This window comes from Phaethon aethereus (genome assembly GCF_964289735.1).
Source record: "Phaethon aethereus genome assembly, chromosome: 18".
NCBI classification, from domain to species: domain Eukaryota; kingdom Metazoa; phylum Chordata; class Aves; order Phaethontiformes; family Phaethontidae; genus Phaethon; species Phaethon aethereus.
Genome location: NC_138594.1, coordinates 9382424 through 9406514, shown reverse-complemented (window position 1 = coordinate 9406514; position 24091 = coordinate 9382424). Strand labels below are relative to the sequence as shown.

The 24091-nt window shown below is 39.0% G+C and overlaps 2 protein-coding genes across 2 annotated transcripts; one reads left to right on the top strand and one right to left on the bottom strand.

The window, feature by feature from the left end:
- Positions 1-3749: 3749 nt before the first annotated feature.
- Positions 3750-12428, bottom strand: DGKE (diacylglycerol kinase epsilon; the record flags this gene model as incomplete). Its single annotated transcript, XM_082007998.1, has 11 exons — positions 3750-3941; positions 4258-4369; positions 5301-5428; positions 5938-6009; positions 6496-6609; positions 6760-6811; positions 7108-7265; positions 8367-8510; positions 9429-9548; positions 10112-10271; positions 11971-12428. 11 exons carry the CDS (start codon positions 12426-12428, stop codon positions 3750-3752), a joined length of 1710 nt encoding a protein of 569 aa, XP_081864124.1.
- Positions 12429-14869: 2441 nt separating this feature from the next.
- LOC309411542 (uncharacterized protein C17orf67) lies at positions 14870-18900 on the top strand (the record flags this gene model as incomplete). The annotated part of the gene is made up of 3 exons (XM_082008207.1): positions 14870-14924; positions 15610-15710; positions 18784-18900. 3 exons carry the CDS (start codon positions 14870-14872, stop codon positions 18898-18900), a joined length of 273 nt encoding a protein of 90 aa, XP_081864333.1.
- Between the last annotated feature and the right edge of the window lie 5191 nt (positions 18901-24091).

Genomic DNA, 24091 nt, shown 5'->3' with positions numbered 1-24091 from the left:
ATGGCTGCATTTGACATAGTTTAACCCTGCTATGAATTGCTGAAGTGAAAATACAAAGTAAAACAAAGCCTATGACAAGAAGTCCTATGCACATGAACATATGCATGCTCATGCTATCAATGTGTGTGTAAACAAGGGAGGTTTGAGCAAGGCAGGAAGCTGACTCGCAGAAAGGCTCTCCACACAAGTTTTTGTATTGCATGTCACAGGATTGAGAACCTACAGTAAAGAAAGTTATCGGAATCTAACCAAACTTCAGTTAAGCTAGTGTATGCAGCAATAAAATTTAAAAAGAAACTTTGTGAATTCACTTCTGAGTGCTTGACAATTGATGTTATTGTTCACTCTGTACATTTTACACAAAAGTATACGGTATGAAGACTGCCAGAAGAAACTATTCATTATTTGTCTTTTTGAAACATCTCTTTCACTGTTTTTCCAATGTTAATCATTAACAAGGTAAGGGGCAAACTCTTCAGTGCAGGACAGCTGCAGAATACCCTCTTATGGAGAGAGAATGTACTGCAGTATTTTGAGGTTTCCAAACTGTTTCCAGAAGAGCTACAGAGTGGCTACTTATACTAGTGCTTAATGCACCTACAACATTAAAAAAAGCATGTAACAGTTTTACAGTCACAACACACACGAAAACATTAAGCAGCTACAGCTATATTACAAATTAGAAAAGTTCATTTATGCTAGCATTAGAATCTGGGAGCCCACTGCTGACATTTACTGTCTGCAGTTGGACTAAAACTTGAAACAATTCCATAAAAGTAACTCAAAACAGGCTTTAACCCACTTTGCAACATACTGGAAAGGAGGATACATTGAAAACAAAGCACAGCACGTTGGAAACAGCAAGACTTCCCAACAGATTCTGGTGCTAGCACTGCATGTTTAAAAAGAACTTTTTTTTGTCATGCATATGACAGCTACACACAGTTACAATAGAATGATGACCCCATGTCTGATTGGGAACTGGACACTTCAACCTTACAGAATATTCTCTGTACCATAAATACAATTTTACAAGAGGCTTCCCCATGCTTACAATGGTTACATTTGCTACCTATCGTATGCTGCAATCACTAACAGTCAATTTGTGAAGCACAAACTTCTTCACTTCCACATGCAGGAAGGGGATGATCTGTCCAATACGAACAAGACCATTTACCAGGGGCTGTCCCAAACAAGCGCCCAATTAGATGGTACTTTCACTTCCAATTCCCCTTTGTTTCTCCAAAAGGAATGATGGATTTGCATTTCCCAAAGAGGATTTCACACGTTTAGGACTGGACTCCTAGCAAGTTGCAGTAAGCGGAAGGATCTTGCCTGCACATAGTAGAGCATCACTGGCACCCACTCAGACAAAGCACAAGTGGAGAAGGCAGCTCACCTACTGTAAAAAAGGGAGACTTTAAAAATCCTGGCATAGATTCCTCTCCCCCTGCCCCAGATATCAGGGGTTCAGAGAGTGACCTTTTTGAACAGTTAGAGGTTCTTAGGCTATAAAAAAAAAAATCTGAATAATCATATGATCAACTTCAGGTAACTCTTTAAACTGTATTATGAATAGTTTAGATTAAGTAGCCAGTGGTGTCATTTCTCTTGAGAAAATACTGCCTTTCATAGCACATACTCTGCTTTTCCAGAGACTTGTCATTTGTTTGTAAACAATAGTTATGTAAGAACCATAGCACAAAACTTAACTATTTTTAGGATGCTGATGGTTACAAGTTATTAAAAAAATTAATAACTTAACTAGTAAGATTTTTGAAGCTAATACAAATTGAACCTTGTAACTAAAAACAAGGGTAGTGGATGTATCTAACAGAGTATACTTTTGGCTATTTTAAACACTTTTTACATAGATTTAACTATTATTTTGTTTTCTATATTTACATACAATAAAATAATTAAGATGAGGTGTATAAGGCTAATGAACATGGAATTTACAAATGGCTTCTGCTTTACAGTTCATTACACACTAATCACATTTTCAGACAGCTATAAGTTCACTGAAAATCAGTAGTATTTAAGGTCTAGTACATACACTTTCTACAACTAATACCATCAAGTTAAAAATGCTCTCCAAAGAGGATTTCAGTTGTAAGTTTTAAAAATACTGACTTTGCCAAGGTTTCAATAAATTATTTTAAAATATAAATAGGTCATTCACCATCAATGCAAACGACATTTTATAGATTGTTGAAAAACAGTTTCATTTTACAAAACGTAGAAACATAGCCTACTTTACCCAATGGTATCGCTTTCAGTTAGCATAAATTAAAAAAGAAAAAAAAAGATTGGGGGAATTCTGACAGGAGCAGCAACATAAAAGTTCAGACCAAAGCTCTCAACTTTTCTTACAATCTTGGCTTATGCAGTATATATTCAGCATAAATTCTCTTCCTACTTGGAAGATCTTCAGTAACTCGGCTGGACTTAACTGAATTACTTAATGACAAATTTTAAACCTTAACTCATAGCTCACCTGCTGCAAGCTTAAAATATCTACAACAGAAAAGAAAATGGAAGCAGATTTTTACTTCTGTTAACCATGAAGATGTTTTCACCTGAGAAGCTTCAGATATGCCAAACTGACAGCTTCCATGTATGTGTTCTTAACCTTTACAACCAGTATAGACCTCCTAAGAGCCAGTCAGAAAAACCAATGCTTCCATCTTTTTTCTTCACAATCAAATTATACACATGAACACCAGAACTTGCTGACCTCTACAAACTTAGCTCTCAACCTCCACACTTAAAATTGAAACAATTAACAGGCTGATCTTCTTCAGGTAATTATGAAGCAAGATTTTTAACAAGCCTTTAAAAAAAACACAACACATTTGCCAGTCATCATGATTTCTTTAACACCCTCCTTTAAACATCTAAAAAAAGACAGCTCCTTTGTCCAAGTTTTCCTCCAAAAGCCTCCTCAAGAACTATGATGTTGCTATTTACAAAAACTAGAATTAGTCTCTCACTGAACTGAAACAGAGTCAGTCACAGGATCATTCAGTGCAAGTCATGGTACAATTATTTTTAAGTTGTATCTTGGGTACTCAGGACCTCAGCAGTACTCTATCTATGACTTATAAAGCCACTGAAAAATGTCATTTGCTAGCAGAACATTTCCAGAAACCTTAGGTCCAAATGCATCTTTCTTGCTAACCACCTTCTCAAGAGCTCCCGGATCCTCTCTGTCAGTCAAGCCTATTAGATATGCCCTGCACAAACAGGTGCACAGAAAAGTATTTGTCTTGCTCCCAAGAAGAGATGGCAGCCAGGAGCAGGCTGTTGTCAGAAAATCAGCCCACATCCTATTTGGTTTTGTTTTCTGTTCTGGAACTGCTCTGGGGAAAAGGGCAGATGGAAGCAGGCCAAACTCTCAGCTGCTCCCCTTTCCAAGGGTATCGAACATTTTGCATACTATACTGCACATGTGCAGAAGATCTGATTCCACAGCAAGGAAGGGCTGCAGTATCTGTCTCTTTCCTACCATTAGAGTAACTAACTCTTCCAGCTAGAAGGGCTGGGCATCACCACCAATCTAAAAGGCAAAACAGTTGTGGTAATTCAGTTGCAAAAGTTTTCATGAACGTAAAAGCATGGCTTTTTCCTTAGCTCTAGTTCATTCACAAGTACGAACCTTATGGCATAAACCTTAATCTAGATTAGGCATTTGCAGTGTTTTTAATAAGATGAAGTTCATCACTATATTATGTTAAATTCTGCAAAATCTATACGTCTTCATCCGTCTGTTCTCTCACGTGGTCTTGCTCAGACACGCTGGAAGCGTCGTCATCTGTTTGTTCACCCGAGTGATACAACATCAGTGCATGTGTCTTATGAGTTATGGTAACAGTGCAGGGCCCCTGAGCCCATGGCTCTCCATCCACCTGCATCGGCATCTTTGAACTCTTCAAGATCAGCTAGTATTAAATAGAAGAACACACAATCATAGCAGTTCAAAGTAGCTCTGAAGATACCTTTCACAATTTTTTGTAAGTGTAAATTGCACGTTTTCAGCCTGGCCAGTGAGAAACTTAGTATATAATTAGTTGCACCCACAGGCCACCAACAACAGCAAGAGAGGACTGTGAATTACGACATAATTAATTTTTACCAAGCAAGAGAAACATCTGGCTCAACTGCAAACTGCAACTTTAGAGCAGACAGTTGAGTGCTTGAGATTCTATACTGTGTAGTATAAAAATTTAGGGAAACAGGTTCATAAACACCACTTACCCTCACTGTATGTGCCTGCCCTAGGCGAACAGGATTTGCTAGTTTCACCTGTATCTGGGCACAGTGGAAAGAACCGTGAACACCAACAACTTCCAGAAGTCCATCATCATGTCTATGAATTAAGAAAGGAGACACTTTTTAGTAATGCTCACAAGCTCTAGAATACCTATATACAAGTATTACACAGTCCTTTTATGGCTATGCCTGTAGAAAAGACAAATGTTATTCTACAAATATGTTTAAACTATCTATTTGCGCTGGACAACATATCACACTGAAGAGGAAAACCAGCCATACAAAAATGCAAGCATGGAGTAATACACCAGCTAGCACACCCCAGCTAGATTCTGGAATTTATGGATATATGACTTTCTAAGGCTCATCGTGCATATTTAAGGCCCACAATGGAGTTCTCTTCTATAAATTTGTACAATTTTCTTTCTTTTCACTCAATTATTAATCTACAGGAAAATCTTGTAATGGCTTAATTTTTTAGATTTTGGTAAAGAACCTTGCCCAAATCTTTTTTAGAAATCCAGGATCATAGGCCTTGTAACAGAACTATGAAGTATATTTTTACATATGGCTTCTGAAGAAGGAAGTCACAAGAGGGAATAACTAATGTACCTGCCTATTCTCCTCTTTAGTATTACTCCAGCCAACTTACTCAAGCATGGGCGTCAAATTTTTGTCTTGCTTTGTTTTTACTTTATATTTTAACATCTATTAATGTGTTCTTTTATATTCTGAAATGGATGTATCTTCTACTTTTTGAAGGCTACCTTTATGTTTAACAGCCCCTTCAATGCTATTGCTTAACCATGCTGGATGTTTTAAGAACTTCTTAAAAAAACCCTGACGTGTCAATGCACTTAGTCCACGTCTCTAACATGAGGAAAATAAAAAAATCTGAGGTAGCCTACTGTCACAAGGAATCCTTCTGACTTTCAGACAAGCCTGGCTACATAAGCACAGCCTACTGGAGGGAATTGCTTACACCACAAGAACCATTAAAGGAAAAAATAAAAAGAGGCACTGCATACCTCGCTAAGGGGTAAGGTTCATCACCCATTCCTTCCCAGAGCCTACAGCCACCTCCCCAATATCCAATATTCAGGACAATGATGCCTTCCAAACTGGGCAACTCGATTCTCTCACCATCCAACTCTAGCTTTAAAAGACAAACAGAAGTTAATTATTGTGGATCAAATTCAGTACTTCAATATAAGCCAGTTACTCTCTTTATGCCTTTATTAGACTTCAACTTGAAGAAAAACAGGTCCTGTACAAATAGAGTGTGTTTTCTTTTCATACTTCAAAAAAAAAAACTTCTGATTTCACAAGATATCCTAAGCTGTAATAAATCTCTGTTAATAGAGAAAAAGGAACTCTCACTTATATAAGTCCTGGTGCTGAGGCAAATTTTATCTGAATATCAGTACTTGAACTCATAGAACTGAGTCAAGGCCAGAAAAAAAATTTTCAGTAAGCTCAGGGACATGAACTCCATGAAGTAAGCTGCAGATAGCAAAAGGAACATAAAAAATACTCCAAGTCCAGAGCCATCCTTACACAAATATCACACAGATGTAAACTGTAAAGCTTTTCTCCTTTTCTTTCATGAGGTAAGTTTTTACACTCCACTGATTGCCTAGAGAATAAGCAAGTTAAAAGACTTACCTCAACCTTTTTGTTAAGATCTTTACATTCTTGTACTAAGCAGTCTTTGGTACCATAAAAAAAATAAACAGCCTATTAAAAATAAACATAACAGGAAGAACAGAAAATATTGTTAGAAAAAGACAATTCATATGTAAACTATTTGAAATATTCATGTATAGTTATTGTTTTTCAAACCTTATCTAAAATTCATATGAAACATATCGGCACATTCTTCAACTAAGCTTTCTGCATGAAATGAGCTACAACTTGCATAGGAAACTCACTTTCCACTTTAAAAGGCAATAGGCAATGTCCTTAACTCACTAAGTTTCAAAGCAAACAAGACATTCTAAACAAAAATTGAACAAACAGCATATTCTGTAGGCAAGCAGAGGCAAAGCAGAACACTTGTGAGCGGGCTAGAAACATGTTTTACCCATGGAATCCCCTCCCCAATTAAAATAAGTTCAAACTGTTAAAATGGCATGAAAGGAAGTAGGGGAGTAAAGCAACGTAAAGCGAAAAATAGCCTTAAGCCAAAGACTACAAGGAAAATATGTCTTTTACCAAACATACCTTATTAATAATTCTGCTGGAAAACAGAGAGGGAGTCTTCTCACGATGAGCATGAAAATTTAAAGCCATGAGAGCATCAGGTCCTATAGAAAAGTAGTTGTTCATTGTGAATACCTGTAAGACAAAGCTTCTAGTTATGGCCTTATTAAATATCATTATTAGGATTTAAAAGTTACAGTGTTTAATGGGAAGCAGTTAACCAGAAAAATAAGTATAAACATACAGGTATTCCATAGATTCCATATTTACACTTGCAAACCATACCTTTGGTTTCCTTAAGTTGTAGTATCCTTTGTTTGTTACTTGAACCTTCCATCTGAAAAACAACAGCCATTACTTAGACTCATGACAAACTGTTCTCACTTAGTATCAAAGCTGTAGTTAGGAAATTCAGATCTATACTGGAATCAAGTCAAAAGATTCCAATTTAGTTAAATTATGAAAGAGTTAAGTCTTGTAGAGCAACCAAACAGAGACTAATTTTGGACCTCAGTTATTTTTCAGTTCCCTCCAGCAATACTTGTATTTCTTTACATATGCTGCTGCAACTGGGTATCAGAAGAGCTATAGTAGTATTTGGTTCTACAGAATTTCTTCTTCACTGTTACTTACCTGTCTAGTTTGATTCCATCTGCCTCCATAACATTTCCTAAGATTTGTTCTACAGGGACTTCTCCAGCATAACCTGCACCCCAGCCCAGTGTATTAGACAGGTCATTACCTGTTCCCAGAGGTAAAATTGCAACTTGTGGAATATAACGTTCTTGCCCCTAGGATACAAAAACACTGCATATTAGCTCCTTCTTCAGCACTCATTTTCTCCCTTTTATCCTCGTTATCACCTTTGCTGATAATCTCAACAGTATTTATGTAACTCAAATGACTCGTTTTGATTACTTGGAAACAAAGAAGAACCCAGATTTCAGCTATATTGGCTCTGAGGGACAATATATCAAGTGTCCAAGACGAAGTAACCATATACTCACGTTCATTACCCTTTATAGTTACACTTTGTTGCATTTCTATTTTATCAGTACATAAAAAAATCTCAAAGAAGCTTGGTTTGACTATGCATGAAGTTGTAATAATGGCCTTCAACTTCAACATTTCATGTATTAACAAGAAAGCCACAGCAAAAAAAAAAAAAAAAAAAAAAAAAGGACATTGATATAAGAGGAGTAACTTTCTTCCTTTTATCACTAGCGGAAAAGTTTATTAGCTAAACCACTAAAGCCCCAGTAAATTTTCTTTGTTCTAAATTTTCTCAGGAGTTCTTAGTAGTACCTTGTAAATTCAAATATCATCCACTTCAACAGTAAACATACAGCTTATTTTTTCCTTCTCTACTTCCTGTTAATAGGTGAGGCTGCAGACTGATAGATTCTTTAGAATATATGATAAGGACCAGAAGCAAATTACTGCAGTCATTCATGCACTGGCAATATAACAAATACAGCCAGAAAAATTACGAGGTTTTTATAAAAGATTGAGCGCGTTGGGAGATATAAGCAGTCAGAGCGCATTAGCTATTATTAGTGATGTCATTTATGATAAAATAAGTGTGTTTAACAAAGAGGAAAGTACAATGCATAAATATTCTGCAGCTTGTTCTTTTCTTATTTACAGAAAATAATGACTTTAAATATAATTTAAAATCTAAAGCTTTCATATTTTTCCTGAACTGCAGGGACTCATAACAAGATGAGCTTCCCCACATCCCCCAATATGAATAAGCAATTCTGCAAATATTTCTCTGTAAGCTTATTCAGGAAGATGAAAGCAATAAATGCAAGTAAAATATTAGGTGTAGCACTTTAGCAGCTCCAAAACTCATTTCACCACAAGACATCTTTTAATTTAAAACACAATACCTTTATTTTCATTTCATCAATTGCATCCAGGACCCAGCCTACTGTGCCATCTCCACCACAGACCAGAACCCTGACAGCGTTACACGGCAGCAAGGTACAAAGTTGGAGCGCTTTAGCAGGTGCAATTTTGCTTAGATCAAAAACCTAGAAGAAAAGAAAATAAGGAGTTCCATTACTTCACAGAACATGACTCAGGATTGGCCTCACATATAAACAACTTCAAGAAGTTCATTCTAACACAAAACAAAGATTCCCCATTTACAATATTACATTAGAAAATGACCTATCTTGACTTTCATGAGCAGGATTTGGTTTCCCAAATTCACCATAAAGCTCTAGCTGCTTCACTAGGAATAAATGCCATTGATAAACTGAACTGGCAGAGTCCTAATAAAAGTCTGTATCTAGAGGCATTATGGTAAATTCTGTAAGGATGAAAGACTTCAGATAAAAGTTATTTTTAAACACTCAGCATACAAAGAGGTTTATTCTTTAAAGCCTTATTGGGATGCATTCAGAACAAACACATAATGACTTCTATTGGACTGTATTCTAAGGCTGGGTTTTGAACTTCAAAGGAAGAGTGTTAAGGTGCAGCCAGGAAATCCAAGGAACAACTAACTGCCTTACGTCAACATCCTGTGCCATCCCAGTGGATTTTAAGGCAAAAGCGACAACACAAAGCAGCAACTGTAAACACTGATGGTTTCACAAGTAGTGAGGATTTAAACAACCACAGGTTTCAAATTAAGAAGATCTAAATATTGCATTTTCTAAAAATTGTACACTGTTTCAAGAGCCAGATACTTATCACTAACAGAATTACTGTGTGTATTACTATAAATAAAAAATTGGACTAGTATTAGAGCCATAAAAAACTTGGGAGGAGCCTCTGCACTTTTGGTCTCTCTATATAAAGCTATTCTTTCTAAAGGAACAAACTGCATGAATTTGTTTCCTTCACTGATCTTCCAGAAGATCCTACTGGCATTCTGTAAGCAAAGTGATGTTTATTCTAATTTAAACTTTTATTTTATTATAGTGGCTTTGCACTGTAAATACCTGAACAGGGTTCAGCAGAATTTTAAATTCTCCTAGTAAAGTTTCACCCATGTTGTTTCCACTACGAGTATTAGCCAGTACGATTACTGGCATCCAGTGTTTTCTACAGTAAGGTACTACCTGCAAAAAGGTAAAAGTCAGTCAGTCACACAAATACTGCATGTTTGAAAATGTTTAAAGCCTAAAGCCTGTTGGTCCAAAACTTGCACCCTGCAAGTGATGAAATAAGTAAGTAACCAATTAGTCTGAAGTAGTCAAAAGAGAAACAAATATTTCTGACACATCAGGGTTGAAGATTTCTATTCTACAGTGCCTAGGACAACAAATACTACTGTGTTCTGAACACAGTAGTAGGAAAAAAAAAAAATCACAAAACATTCAAGGAAGTTTTGTGTCAAATCTCAGTGTTGTTTTGGAATAACAAAATCCAAATGTCTGCTCCTGCTTCAACTACCATGTTAATAAAATGACAAACACCTCCGAATTAACACTGCAAATGCTTCATATATATTGAAACATTTACCTGATAGTTATTAGCCTGACAACATACTGAGTTGAAGTTTTGAACTGCAAAGGAAGGTGTTAAGGTGCAGCTAGAAAATCCAAGGGTGAGGGCTTTTGGGTTTTTTTGTTTGTTTGTTTGTTTTAATATATTATAAAACCAAGAAGCAGTAGACAATTACCTTTTCATAATTGGTTCTTTTGTCTTTACGCATCTGGTTGATTGTAGACAAATAGTATGGTGGAATAATTAAGTCTCTGAATTCACCAAATGTACACTCCTCAGTCTTTAAACGATCCATCATGCATTCATCGTGTACAGTGTACTGACACCACACACATCTGGAAAAAAAAAAAAGATCAAAAAATATGAAGAAAATCCTCAAACAACAGGCACATCGATTATTCTCATTTATATTTGATAGACTAACCTTCTGAAAAGTATTTATGTTTACATGCACCATTATAAGCAATATTTAAAGCATGTTACAGAGAAAATCACGCATTCCCTGGAAGTTTGCCTGACTATGTATTGGCTACAGAAAATTACATAACTTGGTCATGTGCCTGCAAGTCTAGAAAAGCATTTGAATTTAGTGGGAAAAAAACCCAATAGTTTTAAATTAATTCTATTCTTTTTAATTCCAAAACAGGTGCTATAAATATCCTCTTGCATTATCTGCAATATTAACAGTTACACTGGAAGTTTGTATGAGAAACTGAACTCACATTCATCCTTAAAGAGCACAGATACAACACTACAGTTCAATTTAATAAAGTGCTACTAGTAACATTAATTAATACATTTCTGAAGATTGATAATACCCTTTTAAGTCTGAAACCTAAAAGGTTACACAGTACTGCATAAGGCTGATGGGATTTTGTTATGCAAAACTGCTCAGCTTTTTGACCTATTCTAAAAGCTGTCCTGGAAGATGGACTAGAACAAGGGGAAATACTTCAATATCCATGGCCAGCCTCTGCAGAATGTTAATCCTCGTTTGCTACATCCAAAGCCTTGGTTTAAGCAGCTATGAAAGCTATTTTTGGAGTCTTTCTGACTAATCCAGCACACAGCTACAGTAGCAATGATCCTTGCCCTGTACTGTGACTTCCTTCTTTTCCCCTTCCTTCCCCCTTTGCCTCCAAAATCCTTTCCTTCCCTCCTCTCCTGTGCACACTCTCTCTCAAGGTTTTGTTTCTGATAGTATGCTCATTTACACTGTAATTCAGCTTACTTACCAAGCGATTTGACAGTATCACACCGAAGCAAAGTAAAAGCTGGCAGAATATATGCCGGAAAGATGACATCCTTTGAGAAGGCTGAAGTAACACACTGTATCCACGACCTGGACCGCTAGCATTGTATTTTGGCATAACATACCACTACGTGTCATGCTGACAACTTTGCAAGCAGTCTTACTAATGACAGTGCAAGCCCATTCAATGGTTCCTTGAAATTTCTTTAACACTCTCACCACAAACTTTAACGTACAGATTATATTACAGTAGCTTTTACAGTTTCCCATTAGCTTTTTTTGAGTATCCTTAAAAGCGAACTTAAAACAGCTATAGGATGGCCGTTTGTTCTAGTTACACTAAGGAGATGCAAATTTTGCAGAGATGCATACGTATTTTGGTTCTCTCAATTCTGAGCTATGCCACTCAAATTGCTCAGGCTACCCACTGTACAAATGACAAGTGCACTAGAACCTTCTTAAGGTCATCCCCTAAAATATAAACTCTCTTGGATATAGAAAGCATTTTATTATATGTAATTATACAGTAGCTAGCACATCACCCTGGAGTAATGCAATTAAGAGAACAAGTGGGCATGAGATGCAATACCATGCATTAATCAAATTACCCACAAGCATATATTTTAGCTTTAGGTTCTTTGAAGTTGTTTTTTTAACAGTGTTTCATATTTGACTATTGCAGGATCTCCTTCGGTGTAATGTGTTCCAATAACCCTGCAGAAAATACCATACTGCTACGGAATCGTACTTTCTCGTACAAAGTAAAAACTCCCCTGCGGTACCTGTAGTCGCAGAGTTTGGGCTGTGTGCCGCACTGTTGTTTGCATATCATACAGCAGCTGCAGAGGGGGACGTTGCCCCGGATCCAGTGGTGTGGCATAGAGCTGTGGGCTCCACCATTGCTCCTCATCATAATTTCCTTGCAGAGAAAAAGCTGGTCAGCCTTCTTGAGGCACCCTTCGCTGACACGCAGCCCACAGCAGTTGCAGAAAGCACCCTGAAGGATGTGCTGAGCGCACACGCAGCAGTAGGAGGGCTGGCCGAAGAGGTCTGTGTAGTGCCAGTCATGCTTGCTCTTGCGAAAGATGTCTCGTATCAACACCTGCCGCCGGGACCGCTGGAAGCTGCACCACAGGGTGATCAGCACCGGCAGGATCACAGAGCAGAGAGTCCAAAACACCAGACTCCAGTCTGCGATGACCGAGGAGGAAGCGCCGCTTCTTCTCTCCGTCCCCTCCATTCCTCAGCAGCTCGGCCCCACCAGCCTAAGCCCTCACAGCAGCCGGGCAGGCAGCAGGGCGAGACCGGGAACGGCCCCCTAGCTCAAGGAGCCAACGCGCAGCTTCACGAAACATCTTTTAATCCCTTATTAGGGCTAAGCACCTACTGGCCCCCACATCTGACCCGCCAAGCGAGAGGAGGATTTCAGCGCTGGCCAGCTGCGAGGGGCCCCGCCGCTGCCCGCCCGGGCCTAGCGCAAGGCCGCCTCCCGGCCCGGCGCTCCTCTGCCCGCTCCGCCAGGCGCCGGGAGGGGCTGCCACGCGGCTCTGGCTGCCCCAAGCGCCCCACTCCCACTCAGGCCCCTCGGCGGGGGTGGCGGGACCGGCACCGCGCCGTGGCCCCGCCGCCGGCCTCTCACACCGCCTCCTCTCAGTCCGCCGCGCCCCCTCCGCTGCCCTGCGCTGGGGCCGCCGTCCGCCCGCGCCCGCTTCCCCCCGCGCAGCGCGGCCGGGGCTCCTGGCGGCGGCTCCCCGCGGCCGCTGCCGCCTGCGCTGAGCCGAGGCGCGGCCGCTGCGCGCAGCGCGGGAGGAGGCGACCGGCGGCCGCCGGGGATGCGCGGGGCGGCGGAAGCGGAAGCGGCGGAGGGCGGTTGCCAGGAGACGGGCGCCGCCCGGAAACGGGGGCGCGGCTTCGTCATCGGTTTATCACGACCCCGAGTTTGTCGCCAGCGGCTGCGACAGTGTGCGGCAGAGCGGCCCGGCTTCAGCTCCGGCGGGAGCAGGGCGGGAGCTCGCTGGGGCGCTGGGCGAGGCGAAGGGCCCCGGTGGAGGAGGCTGCCGAACTGGCCTGGGGCCAAATATCGTACTGTTTGTTCCTTTTTTACCCCAGCCATAAATGCTTTTCCCCCCATAATTTCCTTCTGTCCTTACACGTTACACTGTTTCCCCTGTAGCAGTTCTAAAAATAAATAGTTGCTGCTATTAGAAACAACGGGTTTTGCACTTTCAAAACAGTATCTTGAACAATTACATAAATCCATACAGCATACATAACCTTTCTTGGGGTTTAGGCTGCCCATATCTTAAGACACATGCGAAAATTGCAAAGGCTCCACAGGTTGCTGATACTCAGGATTCCAAGAAAAGTCCCAGAATGGGACATCAGAACCCCAGGACTGCCCAACGCTGAAGCGCTCACACCTACAGCGCTCTCCATTTTAGCCCCTGATCCTGTCAGAGTTTTAGAAACTCATATATAATTGTGGGACCACTTGAGCTACTCCAGCCCGGCCAGCCGAGACGACGCGTCTCACTGGTGTGAGCACGTCCCGAAGGTGTCCGTCCGGAGGGGGCATTCACAGAGCCCCCCTCTGACCTGCGCTTTTGTTTCTTGAACCTTTCTGTATCTTAACGTTTTTCAGACCCACAGCTCTCTGCCAGACGTCACTGAAACTGGCTGGCTTGTGCAGACGTAGTGGCACAAACAGAATAAACACCACTTCTTTAGGAAATAAAAAGGCACAAATGAGAAGGGCTGCTTGGAGCCAGGCTGGCAACCCCGGGTCAATCCCTGTGGTGCAGGAGGTGTGGGGATTGCTGCACCTTTCCCTCGGAGGGGTAATGCTAATTCCCTCGTGTGAGAGCCGCTGGTGAACCCTGACTACCTATTTCATACGCCATACTCAACGGGACAGTTATTTCTTTTCCTACAAATCGGTGATGCTGCTGCCGCGTGTGCTGCGCAGCAGTGCTCAGGAGAGGTCCGCACAGTCCCATTTCTCAAGGCAGAAACCAGCTGTTTGCAATGACATTTGTTAACCTACATTCTTACTTCACACTATGTTTACTAGTCAGGACATTTATAACCCTGTTTTCTACTAACCTGAAAAGAGAAGAATTATGTGAGTTTTCATTTGTATTGTTCTATTAATTTGATAAAAACCTCTCTGCTGTGCTTTTCAGCAGTGATAATTTGGCTCTGCTGGAGCCCAAGCACATTAATATGTACTTCTGTGCCGCTGTAAAGTTAGAGACAGTTTTTGAAAAAGGGGCCCCTTTCCCCTTTGCGGCTGCCTTTGAGATTAACATTCAGTAATGGGCAATTGTTTCTTTTAAAAAACAATCACTTACCTTAGGCACCCGAAACCATTGCTTGCTGTGCTAAACGTAAGGTGATGTGTTTTATTTTCACAAATTTAAACTATCCAGTGTAACTCTGAAGCCTGAAGTGGAAAAAAGGTCTTCTATTTTCTTTCCCTCAGGAACAGAGTTATGCTGAGAATGTGTGCGCAGATAATAGCCTAATTCAAAACTTCAGGCCAGATGTCTTCAAAATCATACTATCACTCAAATTAGTTAAAGCATAAACAAACATTTGTGACTGACGTAGCTACTTCAAATAGGCTAATGCCTCAGTCAGCATTACTCATTTTGGAACAGACTGAGAGAAAGCAGAATCAAAATGAAGAAGTTACTTGTGATTGTCTTCTTTTTGGTCCTGATGACCACTTTTGCAGGTAGGAGTTTATATAAAACAAACCTGCGTATGTATATAGAGCTGCAGTGCATATTATAATAATAATAGTATTTTAACCTTGTATTTTAGTGTTTTCATATTTCGTTTTTAATATTTAACTATTTTTACATCACAGGCTTCCCATGATTTTATTTTTAACAATCATGCTATTGTATTATATATTTTATGTTCTGCATTACCATACTGTAGTAATTTATTCTAAAACCAAAGAGTTTAAATTTACGAGCTTACTACTTTAATATTACTTTACCAAAGTCCTGCAGGTTGAATGTTCAAGGCAATCTCTCCTTTGCAACAAAAGTCTAGCTCATTACTTTGAAAAATAATCCTAAAAAGTAAAGCAACACAGAAAAGAACAGAGGGTTGGAAGAGTTACCAATGTCAGTGGTTAGACGGTGCTGTTATATTTTCTCATTTTAGAGAGTACAGTAAATATGTAAGGTTTCCTTCATACTGGTAGATCTATAGAAAACACAAGTATAAAAATGGTTTAAAATTCCACTCATATCTCCTGGAATGCAATATTCCCTGAGAAGGGGCTGTAATGAAAGAACACTTTGTATATAGACAAAAATCAGGTTTGGAGACATTTCCTTCTACAACTGACAGACAAAATATTAACTTTTTGGTAATTTCAGAACTAATTTAAGCTTTTCTGTCTTTAGAAACTTCACCAATTTTGACTGCAAAAGATGCCAAACAGATTCTGAGAACTCGTCGTGAAGACAGACCAAGAAAAGCTGGTTTCCCTGATGAGCCAATGAGGGTGATTTATTATATTTATTTTAAAATTACATTAACTTAAAAAAAAAACCCCAAACCAACCCCACAAAACATTTGTGCTTAGTATTAAATTTCTGTAGATTTAATTCCAAGCAATACATTATGAATATCACCCTTTTAAGCAGCTGAGTTCTTCTGTGAAATATTAAACCCCCCCTTTACATTCTTTCAATTACTGTTAAGTAGCATTCTGTAAGTGCTGAATGTTGCTCAGGAAATGTATACTTGTAGAATGTGGAAATTATTTATCACGGTTCAAAAATGCCGATTAAATTATTGAGAAGAAAGTGGCTTTTCATTTATAGAAATGTGGATTTAATCAGGTTTTTCCTGAAAAACTAAATAACAGGAAATGTCTTCTGCTTACAGTACATTCTGCACTCAAGGCAGAAAGGAGATGTAGGTGTCAGTGGTCAGTGTGGAGATTGAGGTAGTTCTGAACTAGCTTTTAAAATCACTTCCTTTCATTCACTTATTTATGAATGCTACAGATCGGATGGTTTGTTATGATATTGTGGAAGTTTTTAGTTGCTAGCTTAATGCAACAGCATTGCTTTTGCATGCAATATTTACATTTATTTATTTCTAAACCATATTACAACAAAGGAAGGAGTATAAGAATTTAAGGAGGTTTCTGTTTTACTTCCTTTGACAAGATGTAACATATAATTCTGCATTTCTCAAGAGGGACTTAAGGTATTTTAAAATTACTGCCTAATTCTTTCCAAAGTAAATAAACTGTGCTAAAATTGCACGGTTCTGAAGAGGCAAAACCCACAGAAGCTAGAAAGCGCACAATAGATTGCGCATGTATGATGAATTCAGTTTAGCAAGGTGCTGAACACTCCTGAACTCTGTAGGACATGAAGAGCGCTACGTACCTTGCAGGATTGAGCTCAGCGTGTGTCGGGCTTGTGGAGACAGCTCGTGGTTTTCCCTTTCCAACGGTTATTGTATACCAGCCAAAAAGAATCCACCTGGCCATATGTCCCTCCCAATGTACACGCTGCTTTGTCAAGTGTGACGGTCACAACAAATCAAAGCTGTAAGCAGAATATTGCACCATGCTTGTTAACAATCTTGTACAATGACGACTGTAAAACAGAGCCAAAACCCAGAAGGCATGGGCTTCACTGCTGCCCATGACATTCAGGATTGGGTTGATTTCTAAGCTGTCAAATGAACCTTGTAGTTTTTGAAAATTGGCAGGAACACAGGTCCCATCTATGCTTATGCTTAATATACCACCACAATTATATAATATGTTATGTAGTAAATATAACATTATTAAATACAAAATAAATAAACCAGTAGAGAAGTTGAATTGAATAAAATCCTGTATTACAGGAAGTCACATGCATATACATGATACTCTTAGTTGTATGGTTTAGTTTTAGGTAGTCCTGCAAGGAGGAGGCAGTTGGACTCGATGATCCTTACGGGTCCTTTCCAACTCGAGATACTCTATGATTCTGTGATTCTAGGTGGGGAGTAGAGGGAGCTATTGGGAAGTGTTTGATTACTGACCTCTGCTGCTCTGTCCTTGACACCTTCCATCCTACCATGGTTAGCAGTAAACACTTGTTGAGAAATTCCAACCTTCTTTTTATTTCTTTTTTTTTTTTTCTTCTATACAGCAATGCTGGCTGTATAAGAAAACACAAACATACGAGTATTTGTTTTTCTCACTAAATGTCAACGTTTTCAGTAGAAAAGGAATTATCTTCCCATAAGAAACTATCTCCCCCCCCATCCCCTGCCATGTGGAACACGGAGATTTTCCCTTGTGAATGAAGGTGCATGGTTGCTGTATCCCTGTGCACAGTTCTACCACCAGCTCAAGGAGAAAAACAGATTTTGTATGGATTCTTTGTAGCAGAATGAAATGAATGCTGGGATGAACCCACCTCTGTTAATCTATTTTAAGCAAAAGCTGTTTGTACTAGGCCAGATCACGCTGAGCTGTGGAATTTAATTTGCAATTCTTTGTGACACTATTTGACTTCCACAGTGCTGTTTCAGTCAAAAAGCCTGTTCAGTTACAGACAGCAAGATCTGCCATCTTTGATTACTTTAAAAATGTCATTTATGTTATCAGCATGTTTTAATCTTACTTTGACCAAGACCCTGCTTTATATCATGTGGCATCCTCTCCGCCACATGGCCCTGCTCTCCGCAAGTTCGTGACGCAGAAGGGGTCTGTGCTGCAAGGACAGAAAGCACAGCGAAAGGCAGGATACCAATGCTTCCTGCTGGCACCCAGCGTACCACCCGTCTGGTTAGCACAAAGAGCAGGGAACTGGATGGCAGCAGGGGTATTTGGCCAGTGCAAAGGGTTTATATGCTACAGTTTCCATTCCTACAATGCCTCCTGTGCAAAGCAATGGGGGTGTATTTTGAAAAAATGTATCTAGCATTCACAAAGCTTGTGAGCCCACATGCACTGGGACTGTGACGATTTAAAAGTAAATTTTGTTCCTGATGGAGGTAAAGTTCTTGGTACACAGCCCACTTTAGTCTGATAACTTATTGCTTACACCCTATAAATTAGTACAGGAAATTCACATTCTTTTATGTATCACAGGAAGACCAATGAGCACTGATGCACGCTACTTACTTCTGAGTGAGGGTACTTCAAGTACCATTCAGAGTACGGACATGATCCTATAAGGGGTTAATGTTTTTTAATCAGCAGAAATCAAATTTTCAAAAGGGGCTACAACAGACCTATCTGTGAGAATTATTCTGTACCCTCAGGACCAACAGAGGCTTCTGTGTTGATATGCAAATAAGAAACGTGTATGCAGAATTCCTAATTTATGAACATTGTTGTAAAATTCTTGCTCAACACCTTTACTGATCTGGATGATGATGTCATTCATTAAATATTGCCAGGTTGAAGCAAGCCAACTAGCAGCACCATGTAGCTGTATTTGCTACTGTTAAGGGGTAAATAAATTGCTCGTATAGAAGCTGTAAAATTCTCCTGGTTCATTTGCCTGACATTAGACTTGAGTGATTACATAATTAAACTACTTTTTCTTTTCTTTCAATAGGAGTATATGCTTTACCTCCAGCACTTGGAGCAGAGATCAGAAGAACAGTTCCTTGAACACTGGTTGAATCCACATTGCTTGCCATACTGCAACAGGGATTTAGTGCATCCAATCTGATGGTTTTGCCTACCCCGCAATCGGTGTATATGTTTCTTTTACAGTATATATTCATGGGCACTGAAGAGGATATATACTATGATTGTGTTAAGGAGGACAAGATTATTCCTGCATTGGCTACATGCTCATTGTAGAGCTGAACTTCTTTGCAATACTAGTGATATAGCAAAAATTCCAACTATAAACGGCTAGATACGTTATACACCACCATATATTTTCTACCAGTAACGACTGCATGCATGAATAAATAAATCAAGAGTTTCCCCTAGTTTCTGAGGTATGGGCAAGAATAAATCGCTGATTAGTCCTAGAGTATGCTTTTTAAGGGTACAGCTTTACATTGTCCGAAGCAAAAGGATCTTAGACGGAGAGGTCCATAGAAAATTGGAGAATATAAACATGAAGAGAAGGCCAGCTTTCTGGACTTTGGAAGAATCATTAATTATACTTTTCTAGTTTAAATAACAATATTCTATGACGACATAACATTTATGCAACACTAATCTATGTTTAATTGCCTGATGAGTATTTCATGTACTGTTTCATAATAAAAGCTTGATTCAAATTTTCCTTCCAGTAAGAGAGCTCTCCTAGATGACTCCAAGGAAATAATTTAAATCTCAAAGCATCAAAGGTTTGCTTTCCCCTACTGTCAAGATGAAATCATAGATTAAATCTGGGAGCGTGAAAAAGTATAATCAGGCTGCTATTGTGTTCTTCGTTCGCAATACTCTCAATACATAGATCTCAATTTGCATATCTATTGAAGTTAAAGTCATTAGGTGAAATCCCGGCTCTGTTTTTTCTTGCTCAGTGAAAAATTCATTCCCATCCAATTATGCCAACTTTCACCCAGTGAAAGTCGATTTAAGTACTTCTCTGAAATAAAAGAAGTTCCACCTAGTTATATCGAGTCATGAGTTAGATAACTAGTAAGGCTAAATAGTAGCTTTTACGTGTACCTCAGTAACACTGAGCTAATCCTAAAGCAAACATGTGGAATAGAGATTGTTTATTGTTTTTAAGTTTGCTTTTCCACATTAGCACTGAAGAATCTCATATAGGTATCTCTAAAGAAAAGTTAAGTATTATTAAGCCTAATTTACAAGGAGAAAGCTAGAAACATAGGAAGGTGAATTGCTCCTAGGTCCCTGTTCCATGTTCTCTCTCACTTCATAAGGGAAAAAATTTTGGTATGGTGTTAATAGTCTCTAGCTCACATTTGTGTCAGGCCAATTCATCTAGCCAGCAGGCAAAAGAGCCAACCCATACTTGTACTCAGATTCAAATCAAAACCATCGCCAGTGTTTCTAGAATTCCAGCACTTAAGCTTCTTTACAAAAATAAACTCTATCTTAAAAGTATCTACACTCATGTTCTGTGGTAGAACTGACCACTGAAGTACCTCCTGGTCCAGCAAGACAAGAAAAACAGCTGACACCGTATAGGCAAGTTTGAAACATAGAGAATAAAGGGAGGAAAAAAGTGTAAAGAAAAAGAGAGAGAACAGAAAATTATGAGGGTAGAGAAGAAAAACCTAGATTGAAGCCTATCAGTGCCTCCATAATCCTGTGATCATGAAGAACACAGCCAAAATATTTCAAGACATCCATCTCTTTTGGATTTTAGAAGCCAAGTCCTTCATTCATACAAATTAATTTGAGCCCTGCAGGTAAACAGAGAAACACTCTCCAACCTACCTGAGTGACAGCTAAAGAAGAGGAGGCCATCACAGCACAGCAGATGTTCAGGAGTTTGCTCAGCACTGGCAAACACTGAAGTCTAAAGAGAGAGGGAAGGCATGAGTGTGACTGCTTTAAACTATTGCCATGGATGTAGCAACCCATCATCCTGCTTATTATACACCTGTATGTCCATAAAATATATACAGTGTTTTACATGTAATCCAGTGAACTAATAAAAGAATAGGATCAAGCATTTGCCATGACTCAGCAGTGAAAAAACTCATACATAATTAGCATAAAAAGCTAACACTGCATAAACTTTGTACTTATAGTGACAGTAATTAAGCTTTTTTGAGGCTCCTTCAGTGTGGCTGCTCTACTGTGTATTTATTCCCTTCCTTTACACAGATCTATCCTTCAAAGTCATGCTATGCTTGAAATCATCTAAAGTTGGACTAGACCAAATGTGTTCTAGGACTAGCTGGAGGTGTATTTTTGTCCACAGCTAAAATCTTGTGGAAAAATGGCAGACTTTTATACATGCATGCAAACCATTAACTTTGCTACTGGGTGAAGATTTATGATAAAGTATGACATTAAGTAATTAGAATTTGCATGTGAAAGCCAGGAGAGGCCTTAATATAATGAAAATAGGAAGAACAAGTGTTCTGAAAGTTGTATACTGAAGATGGGAAAGTTGGCAAAACAGTTGATTTCAAATGCTTTTTACAGAAAAGGATTACAACAGACTTGGGAAAATCTTTCATCTGTGAAAGAGATAAACATATCATTAGCTTTAATCACTGATTTGTTTTATATTCAGTGTCTGCTAACTTTGTCTCTTCTCATCTGAAAAACTGCCCACCAGATGCCACTGTTTCTGCATATAAACAGCATCACAGCCCTCAATGGCCATTTGACTCAAAATACTGCATCCCTCCTTCTCCCGTCTTGTTTTTTTACTCCTTTTCTTAAAATGTTCAGCTCAGATGACTGAAATAATACCTCTAAACCATTAAAAAAAAAAAAAAGACCTTTAGCAAATGGCTGATTTTTTTTCTCCTTTGGATCCAAGCTGCTGTGAATGTGGATGTTAGCGTGGTGTCTGCCTGGTTTTGTGCTTAATTATGCCATAGAGAGAAATAGGTTGAAAGTTTCTACACAACACGTTGTAGTAGCTTGTGATTTTTTACTGTCTGCCATTCAAACAGAGAGCCTAAGAAAGGATTTTGTGTGTTTGCAGAAGCTCTTCCCTCTCAGAGTAGGTCCCATTTGATCTACCTTCAGTGACCCCAAAAGCTGCAGACTAACTACTTGGTAAAAGCATCACTCTTCATGGCATGACATTATCTTATGACATTTATTGTTTTTAGCAGCTTGGGGGACTACATGTTAGGTGCTGTATGAACCTGTACTGAAAAGGCAGACTGTGCGCAGAGCGTGAAATGTAGTGCCCCTCTGTAAAGAGCAGATAAATAATATCAACTCTAATTTAAATACACAGCAACTCTCTCAGGGAAAAGAGACAAAGGCTGGAATTTTTGAAAGCATCAACTTCTTCAGTAAGGCCAAGACTAAAATATTTTATCACAGTCAGATAAATCGTATATGAAGTAGTTCTACTATTGCCACTAAGCAATATGGCAGTTCAACTAATTGGCTATTCCTACCAGACTGCCTTACCTTTCAGGAGAACATGCCCTAGAAGTACTTACTAAGACTGGAATTTCCAGAAATTTCACTGCAAGCAAGTCAATCACTTGCTTTATTTGAAATTCACAGTGGTGAAAGTAACAGAAAATGCAAAATTAAGCTTACCAGTTTGTAGTTTAGGTGGTACAGTATTTGCCTGCTTCTCATGGAGGCTTGAACAGGTGGGTGTATTCTTCTGTTCACGATGAAGTACTGCTGCTCTGCAGTATTTCTGAAAAGTGAACAGACAAAGCAAATGCCTATTACAATCTGAAATGAAACAATGTGCATGGAAATGTCTTCCTGCAGTACTTTGGGGCTTTTTTTGGCAATAGTTACAGCCTTGTTTTGAATGTTAGAATCTTATTTTGCATGTGGACTTCTGTTACTTTGTCTTAATGAATGAATGCATAAATAACTTCTGAAGCAGTGGAGTGAAATTGGATTGATTGAATGTGATTGCTGCAGTAGGAACCTAGCTTAGATTCTCAGCAAAAATTTATTTTATAATGACTAAAGAGATCAGAGTGGACTTTAGAAGGTTATCTGAGTTTTTTATAGTCCAGAAAGAGTAGAAAATCTTGTGAGAACCATGTGTCTTGAGATTCCTGGTGTGTGATTAGAAATGCTGAGTGATCTGTCACCTTTCTGGCATTTTAATCCTTCTTCAGGTCTGAGGGTAAAGATGTGTACTAAAATGAAAACAGTAAAAGCAGAAAAGGTTCAACAAACTTTGAGGTAATACAACTATCCTTATTCTATCAAATAGGCATGTCCAGCTCAGCGTAGGCTCAACATGAAACCAAAAGTTTGAAGCACTAGTATTATTCCAAATCTCAATGGCACTTTCCGGTCTTTTTTTCATCATATTTCAGTAAATGATCATCAGTTAAAGTACAATTTTTTTCCAGATTTGGATCTAAGGATCCATTTGGGCACCTCTCTTTTCTGCACAGTACAACATGAGCATCGTACACATACCTTTATTAAACTGCCTATAAAACCAAGACCAGAGTCCAGTCCACAAAATGCCTGGATTATCAGTTCCACAGCAGATACCTACAGAGCCCAATATTCCACTTAATGCAATCAGGATGTACTTCTATATACTTCCCATATGATGTATAGGTTTACTCTCAGCATCAGTAATAAACTTCAAGCAGATAAGAAAAATTACTCACACACCTAATTATTTGCAGAATAAGTGCTTGTCCTGCTTATTTACATTATATAGTTTTACTACATAGTACTACTACATAGATTTACCCAGTTCAACCAGCAGATTGCTCATGTTTTGGTGGGACAGTTTTACTTTTGGCCAAAGCCAGGCCTAACAGAAAAAGCTCAACTACTCTGAGTGTTGTCACAGCCTCTGTTAGTCAGGCAGAGGCAGAGCTTAAACTAAGCCCTGCAGAATGATAGGTTTACCCCTTTCTGGTTGGGAGACCATGGACCAAGCAATGTCCATAAGATGACTATAGTGGAGCTCACCTACCTCACAGGGATCTGAGGTGTGATCAGTCATGGGTGGTTTAAATAAACAGGGTTTGCAGAATACCTGCATAGAAAAAAAAAAGCCAAACATAAAAACAAGCCTTAGCAGTAATAGGAATGGATCAAATGTAAATAAAGCATTCTTAAATTAATAATGAATAAAGTTGGGCTTTATCTGCTCTTTCTAGGACATGATTCCTTTAATCTTAAAGTAGATTCTCAAAACAGGCATTCTACTAGTGTCCATTTCTTGATATTGATTGTGGAGGGACCCAGAGTCTATAAAAATTGTACCTGAGCTTTCTCAAAATCTGATCCTC